Source organism: Phaenicophaeus curvirostris, chromosome 11 (genome assembly GCF_032191515.1).
Source record: "Phaenicophaeus curvirostris isolate KB17595 chromosome 11, BPBGC_Pcur_1.0, whole genome shotgun sequence".
NCBI lineage: Eukaryota > Metazoa > Chordata > Aves > Cuculiformes > Cuculidae > Phaenicophaeus > Phaenicophaeus curvirostris.
In genome coordinates this window covers 14,223,035-14,230,781 of record NC_091402.1, presented here as the reverse complement: position 1 = coordinate 14,230,781, position 7,747 = coordinate 14,223,035, and the positions used below count along the sequence as shown (strand labels likewise).

The window sequence follows — 7,747 nt, the reverse complement described above, 5'->3', positions numbered from 1 at the left end:
GCCGGGAGCGGGGCGGGGCCCGGAACTTCGGCGCGGCGGAACCTGAGCGCGGGGGGCGCGGCGGGGCTGTTTGCGCGCCGGACCGCGTGCCACGTCTGAGGGAGCCGGGCCGCTCGCCGCGGGGCCGCAGCCATGGTGGGTGCGGGCTCGGGGGGCGCCGCGGGGCTCGGCCGCGCTTGGCCTCGCCGGGACGCGGAGCAGCCGCAGCCCCGGCCCGCGACGCCTCCTCCTCCGCTGGCCGGCGGGGGCCGTGTTGCCGCAGTCGTGGCAGGGGCCGAGGTGCCCGTTCCCGGCGCTGCCGTGGCACCGGGTGGGCGCTGCGCTCGGTGTGACCGTTCCCGTTTCTTTTTCTCGCCCGCAGGTCTCGGTCATTAACACCGTGGACACCTCTCATGAGGACATGATAGTAAGTGTGGCGGGGCCGCTGCTGGTTCCCCTGTCAGAACCCCGCTCGGCTCTGTGAGCTGCGCTCTCTCCGGCTCTGGCAGAGCTACCGTGTGGCGCTTGTCGTGAGGGGAGGGAAGCAGGGTGGGTGTCTCTGGTAAAATCTTGCATGGGGGATGTTAAATGCCTTCCCTCCAAGAGGTTCCTTCCTACTGTGGGGGTGCTTTCCCTCTAAAAAGTCCATTCTAAGGGGGGGGGTATCCTTTCCCACTGCTCTCCTGATAGTGAGATTGTATGCTTTGTGAGCAGGAAAACAGCTACTGGGGAAAGGGGAAATAATTTAAAACTTAAATTTTCGTGCGTAGGCTTGTTTCTGCTCATTTCTATGTAATGTACATGTATACTAAGTGGTGCAGAACTTCACCAAATGAAACTGATTGTCCTTCATGTAGATTTCCCTTTTTGGGAGCAGATGTATAAGTACAGGAGGAAACCTTTCAAAGTAGTTTGTGAAAGGAAGGAGCGCATCTAAATAATGAGTCATAGAATTATAGAATAGTTTGGGTTGGAAGGGACCTTAAAGATCATCTAGGAAGTTCCAAACATAAATAAGAAGTGTCAGTATTCTTACTTTATGTATCAAGAAACAGGAATATGTAACTGGTGAAGGCCTAGTCAGGCAGCTAATTTCCTGTCCTCTCCTGAAAATGCTGTGCATTACTGCCCTGAGTTCTTTAGATTACTTCTGCATAACATTTGAGTTGTTGGTGAAACAGCAAATGTCTGATGTGGCTTGTTTAAAAACTACCCTTTTCAACCTGTCTTGCTGGGACTCTGTCATCTGTTTGCAATTCTTACAGCTACTTTTAAAATGTGATAAGATTTGTTAACAAAGCAGAACTCGCACATACTGACAGCAGCTTTTCTGTCACCTTGCAGCACGATGCCCAAATGGATTACTATGGCACTCGGTTAGCGACCTGTTCTTCGGATAGATCCGTGAAAATCTTTGATGTTCGGAATGGAGGGCAAATCCTCATTGCGGACCTGAGAGGGTAAAACATTGTATACTGAAGATTTGAATATGTGGAAAACTTTAATATGTTGTCATTTTGCCCTTTGATAAGATGCGTGATAAATTCTTCCAAGGTAATAGTTACTCTGGATGGTTGTTGCTTAATGACTCTTTAGAGCTGTGATGGGGGAGCAGAGAGCCAGTTAGAAATAACGCTGGGACTTTTTTGTTCATTCAACATCTATAATTTTCAAGAAGTAAAAAGATAAATGTTTGGAATTGTTTTCATTGGCATTGTTGGAATTGTTTTCATTGGCAGTGGCTTTGTTTGGTGATCCTGTATGCTGTTTATCGTCTTGGCATTATGCATATTCGTCATATCACTACGTTTATCATTTGGAAGACACCAATTTACAATATGATGGCTGTGAAACAGCTGCAATTGGAATTGGTTTCTCTCAGCTTTTCCAAATAACATTGTTTCTTGCAGGCATGAAGGTCCTGTGTGGCAGGTTGCCTGGGCTCATCCCATGTATGGGAATATCTTGGCTTCCTGTTCCTATGACAGGAAAGTTATTATCTGGAAGGAAGAAAATGGGACTTGGGAAAAGACGTATGAGTACACAGGGCACGATTCCTCAGGTACGTGGGGTCTGGAGTTGGGAATTGAGATTGGGGATAAGAAGATTCAGCTGAGATCGTAATAAATACATCAATGTTAAGGAAGAAAGCCTCTACCAAAACTACAGATAAATTGGTGGAGAGACTGTAAATTTATTCCGCATAAACAGAACATTAACACAGTGGCATATTGCTGGATAACTGCTGTCCTAGTTCGTATGATGTTTGTGTAGAAGCTGTTTTACAAATACATCAGCTTTGAAGCAAACAAGGTGGTAGGGTATTGAATTCTTGAGGAAAATATTGTGTGTATCCACTACAGGCAAAAAACAAAAAAGGTGGATTTCAGCATGCTGTGTTTTGTCTTACAGTGGAAATTGTTCTGCTCAGATCATTAGTCCTCCTGAATGCAGATCTGAGCTTCCAGCTTTGTTTTGTTTCTAATCTAGACTTCAGATGCTATGCCTGCTATTCAGCCTTTATTCTAGAGTCAGCAATACTCTTTGCTGTCAAAAGTGATAGTTGGAGTTTTTAATCTCTTGTTAAGAGTGCTGTTTTGGTGTTCTCATTCTAAAAGGGTACCAAAAATAAAGGCACTTTTCTGTCATTCAATATACAATGTTAGTTGATCGGCTTTGCTGAAATTCAGGAATCCTGAGACTCTTATTCTCAGCTTACAAAGCTGATCACTGTTAGTGACTGCTCCACTGATATTAGTTGGTGAATTGGTTGGTTAGTTTTAGGTAGTCACTGTGTTATAATCCAGTCTGTCTCACCCTTCACAGTGAATTCTGTCTGCTGGGCACCGCATGACTATGGGTTGATCCTGGCCTGTGGGAGCTCTGATGGGGCCATTTCATTACTGAGCTACACGGGTGATGGGCAGTGGGATGTCAAAAAGATCAGCAATGCACATACGGTAAGTGTTCCTTTGGAGCAGCACAGAGTTCTTGAAGCTACAGATAAGCACTGAGCTGATGTCTCAAAGAACTTGTAGGCTAGATAAGTACTGAAATGCAATGAAATAATGTGAGACAGTTCCCAGAATCAAAACCAACTTGCTTTAAATTAATCCAGAGTGGGAAGGTATACTTTGCAGTCACTAAAACGAAGCAGAAGACAAGACATGGGAAGATTCCTAAATAACACTGATAATACCTGTTCATTAAGCATTATTCTTAAACACAGTGCTGGAAGTTCCCTGGCAGGAAATGGCTTTGTTACTAATAACACCTGTACAAACTGACTGTGCATGAGGTGAAGCTGGAAAAATTGCAGAACTCGTTTTTTTCCCAAAATGGTGGAGACTTTTGTGTAAGCAGAACTTTATAAGCTAGTGGCAGTTGCTTGCAATAAAAGGAAACTGGGCTCCGAACCCACTGGTTCCTTCCACCCCTACAGTGCTAAATCTTAGCAACTGCATACGTCTTATGTCTTTTCAGTTTATATCTCTGGCCTCACTCTACATGTCCAAGATGATATCTGCACATAAAACGGTTACCGAGCTACCTAAGGCTTTCTGAATAAATGCCCTATTGAGACTAGACTGTATCTGGATTTCTTATTCATCCGATATCCATCCAACATTGTGCAAGCCTCCTAATTTCCTAAGATGGACTTACTCTCCACCATCCCTGAATGAGAGTTTGCTAGGCATACTTTGCCCCCTCAACAGCTTTTTATTTCTTTATTTAAGGAACTGCTAATAATGATTCTTTTTTTCATTAAATAGATTGGATGTAACGCGGTTAGCTGGGCTCCTGCTGTTGTACCAGGAAGCCTTATAGAGCAACCATCTGGTCAAAAGCCAAACTACATCAAAAGATTTGCATCTGGTGGCTGTGACAACCTTGTCAAGATCTGGAAGTAAGGGCTCTGTTGCCAGACTTAACTTACAAAATCTTGATATCGTTTATAGTCTCCAAATGTCCCTGCTAGTATCTCAAGTAATATTTTCGGCACCATTATGCTTTTATTTTTCATATTACTGTTTTAGATAAGTGCTTTAAAAATTCAAACAACTTGGTAATGTACAGTCTCTCACATGGTCATAGCAATTCGTGTCAGCCCTGCTTAATCTCATCTTGGAAAGCAACTTTGTGATTGTCTTTGATTAACACTGTCACTTGGATAATAGCAGTTTTCTGTACAGTAACTGAAGATCAAATACTCATTGCCTATGCTGCTGTCTTTCCCCTGGAAGTAATCTTGTCAATTTAAGCCATAGAGGTTTTTGGAGAAGAGCGAGGAGTACTTGTGCTTTGTGTTGTCTGGAATAAACCAAGAGTATGAAAGCTACAAACCTGAAGCCTTCCAGAACAGGAGATGAGAAATAATACTTGCTGCTTCTGCCACCCTTCTCACTGTAGAAATGTGTTTTCAGGGAAGAAGATGGTCAGTGGAAAGAAGAGCAGAAGCTGGAGGCTCATAGTGACTGGGTTCGAGATGTAGCCTGGGCTCCATCCATAGGTTTGCCAACAAGTACCATTGCCAGCTGCTCGCAGGTGAGGCTTCTGCTGGAGTGACAGGCAGGCTCTCTGTGCCCTTGCTTCCATGTACTAGAGAAAAGGGGGAGGAAATAAAGGAATAGTAAGGATAGCACTGTGTAACAGGTTCTCTTGGCAATTCTTTGCTGTATCTGAGTCTGTGCATAAGAACATTTGATTCCTGTTCCTCTCAGATTCAAAAACCTAATGGAAGCATTTTTGGACCAAAAACTCTCATCTGTTTTGAAAATCCCAAGCAGGATGGTTGCACTATGAGGAAGACCTTCACACTTAACGTTTTATTTTAATGTCTCTGGATCAAATACACTGAACTTCTAGCTAAAAACAAATACTGTTTTCTAATAACTGGCATTCTTAATCGGCTCTGATGTCCTCAACCTTCACCTTGCCTGTAGTGTTCTTGCTGCTAATAATTCTATAAATGCCATTTCCTTTTCTATCAGGAAGACTACCTGGTAAGCTTCTAGCTTGCTGTCACGTGACTGGAAAGCAGAAATCTCATTCTGGTGAAAAATTTCGGCTGATACATTTGTATTTTGGGAGCTCTCTTTTGGTATTTGCAAGTCATCTTTTGTATGTAGTCGTTCTCATCAGACAGCCGTACCCCTGTCTTGCTTTTAGCTGTAGCAAGGAAACAGGCCCATTGTGTTGAGCAAAAATCCATGTAGACACACCTAAGGGTCATATTGGAGCTGTGACTCGGAAGTGTAGCCGTAAGTGCAATCAGGGTTGTTTTTTCTGTGTTGTAACTAGTGGTCCTACCAGCTTGGTTGACTTGCTTTTGCAGGATGGCCGAGTGTTTATCTGGACGTGTGATGATGCCTCTGGAAATTCATGGTCACCAAAGCTGCTGCACAAGTTCAATGATGTGGTCTGGCACGTGAGCTGGTCCATCACTGCAAATATCCTTGCGGTGTCTGGAGGAGACAATAAAGTGAGTACCACTGCCTTGGCTTTTACTCCTGCATGCGATATTTTTAGAAGAGCTGAGGTGAGATTGGCTGTTGTCACTTTTGGTTAAGACAAAGCTGTTGTAGATTGTCCTTTGCTACAATGATGAATTTTTTTTTCTTTTGACTTCTCAAAAGGAGAGGAAGACCCTAACCTTTGGCAAACTGCTTGTGCTGCATTCTTAGTCCTTACTGGAGATTAGAAATGCAGGCTTAACTTTATTTTGTAGGGTACTAAAAGCAGAATTCACATACTCTCCATGTACCTCTGGATTGTTATTCAGTATACAGCGGGAAATAACTTGATACTTAAAACAAGGCTGCTGCGCTTGCCTTCTGTAACAGACTGTCACCAAACTAGTGATGCGATGGTTGCAAAGTAAAAAGGAAACTGAGCATGTATTAAAGCTGAAACTTCTTGGTCTGTTTTTGAGGTCACGCTATGGAAGGAATCAGTAGATGGACTGTGGGCATGTATCAGCGATGTCAACAAGGGCCAAGGAGGGGTGTCTGCCGTTACAGAGGGCCAGCAGAATGAGCAGTGATGCAGGAGTGAATGTTCCAGATGCGACAAGGGATTACTAGACCTGATTTGCAGTGTTTCTAGAATGGGACAATAACTGATTTTATCTAAACTGCACATGAACATGGGAAACAAATTAGCCAATTTTATGAGCACTCTTAACTATTGCTGGGAGGTTACAATATGTTGATAATCAGCCTTAATTGACATTCCCTTAAATTAAAGGTAAAGAGCATAGCAAAGTACTGTGCCTTATACTACTCCTTGATGCTATAGAAATTGTACTCTGCTTTTCTGGTTTAGGGATCAAATTTAATTGGATCATGTTGTGGTCAGACTTCAAGCACTGAGGCGTGAACTGCTTTGTGCAAGGGGACAAATAATGTGCTCCTTCAAAGGCCAGAACTTTGTTTCAAGGGAGGGGAAGGACTGGTGGAGTTTCCAGCGTTAGGTGAGCATGTGCTACCTAGCACTTCTGGCAGTAGTGAAATGGAGCTCAGATCTTCCTGAAAATAGTGTGCTTGGATATATCAATGTCTCTGTGCTTTCCCAAAGATGAAAAGGAGTAGTAGAATGCATGTGTCTCTTGCTTTACAGTAATCCTGAATTTGGTTATTTAACCGACGTCAATAAATAAACAATAATTTGGAGGTTTTTTTTTTTTTTTAGCCATGCTTCTTTACTGTACCTCAGGTTTTTTTGTTGAGATACCAACAGAATAAAGTCTTCTTGGTTAAAGCCTGGTGTGTTGTATTTGCTGTATTTAATAATCTTTACACAGGGGGCTGGTCAATGCTGTCTACTCTGTGAGTTTCTTAACATGGCTTTGTTGTTAGAGGGGGTTTTGACCCACTTTTCAGTTCCTTTATCACAGTTATTGCCTTCCTCAGTTTTACCAATTCAGCTGATACCAGAGACATTTCAGAAGTGGTTTAATATTGGATCATTTCACAAATCTGATTTATAGCACCACTACACAATATTTGAAATAATCAGAAAGCTGCGCCATGAGACAAGGAAAGAAGAAAGCTCTTAAACCATGTTTGCAGAAAAAAACAAAATGAAACTGCATCTCCAAATAAAACTGTTTTTCCAGCTCCACGGATTTGCTAAAGATAGAATCTCACTTGGCCAGAGCACCGTTAGGATGGTTATATATGGCTCTGTGTTACATTTTCTCCAAAACTACCAATATTTTTTTTAATTTGCCCTCAGTTCCCAGCATTTGCTTGCTTTCTCAGCTAAGACCATCACAATTTTCATGGTGAAAATTATTAAAAACATTACTGTAACTGAGATTGAAATGATCAACTCCTACCACAAGCTCTCTGTGTTTTTACCTTTACACCTTGTACTTTATTTGCACTCAGCCATGTTAAGCTGATCTTTATGAATCTCCTATTTTAACATTATGTCAGTCTTAATATTTTTATTTCACATTCCAACTACAAATCACTTTATGCTCCTGCTTTCGTCCTGCTTTTCAGCCTCCTAAGGCTTCCCCCAAGCTCCTCTCTATTTCTCTGAATTCCTTCTGAGGGGTTACTTCTATGGTCATTACACAAATAAGACACTCTTGTGCATAAGTGCCCTTATAGAATGCCACAAAGGGAAAGCTACTTTATCTTCTGCCTTCAGCTGTGCACTTGTAGAAATTTTAGACAGATTATCAAAACAGAATTTTCAGAAAAATATTAGGACTATCAAAATAATTATCTTTGACCTTTTCAGAAACTCAGATGAAAAA

General features: G+C 42.4%; 1 protein-coding gene across 1 annotated transcript; it reads left to right on the top strand.

The window, feature by feature from the left end:
• The first annotated feature begins 10 nt into the window (after positions 1-10).
• Positions 11-6,738, top strand: SEC13 (SEC13 homolog, nuclear pore and COPII coat complex component). Its single transcript, XM_069866096.1, has 9 exons — positions 11-135; positions 362-406; positions 1,324-1,439; positions 1,890-2,041; positions 2,806-2,939; positions 3,753-3,886; positions 4,404-4,524; positions 5,315-5,461; positions 5,912-6,738. Exons 1-9 carry the CDS (start codon positions 133-135, stop codon positions 6,020-6,022), a joined length of 963 nt encoding a protein of 320 aa, XP_069722197.1. The 5' UTR covers positions 11-132; the 3' UTR covers positions 6,023-6,738.
• The last annotated feature ends 1,009 nt before the right edge of the window (positions 6,739-7,747 follow it).

Excerpts from the sequence above, each read along its gene's own strand:
- SEC13 (XM_069866096.1), top strand. Across the intron at positions 407-1,323 it reads CCTCTCATGAGGACATGATA|CACGATGCCCAAATGGATTA; the intron begins GTAAGTGTGGCG and ends GTCACCTTGCAG. Across the intron at positions 3,887-4,403 it reads AACCTTGTCAAGATCTGGAA|GGAAGAAGATGGTCAGTGGA; the intron begins GTAAGGGCTCTG and ends ATGTGTTTTCAG.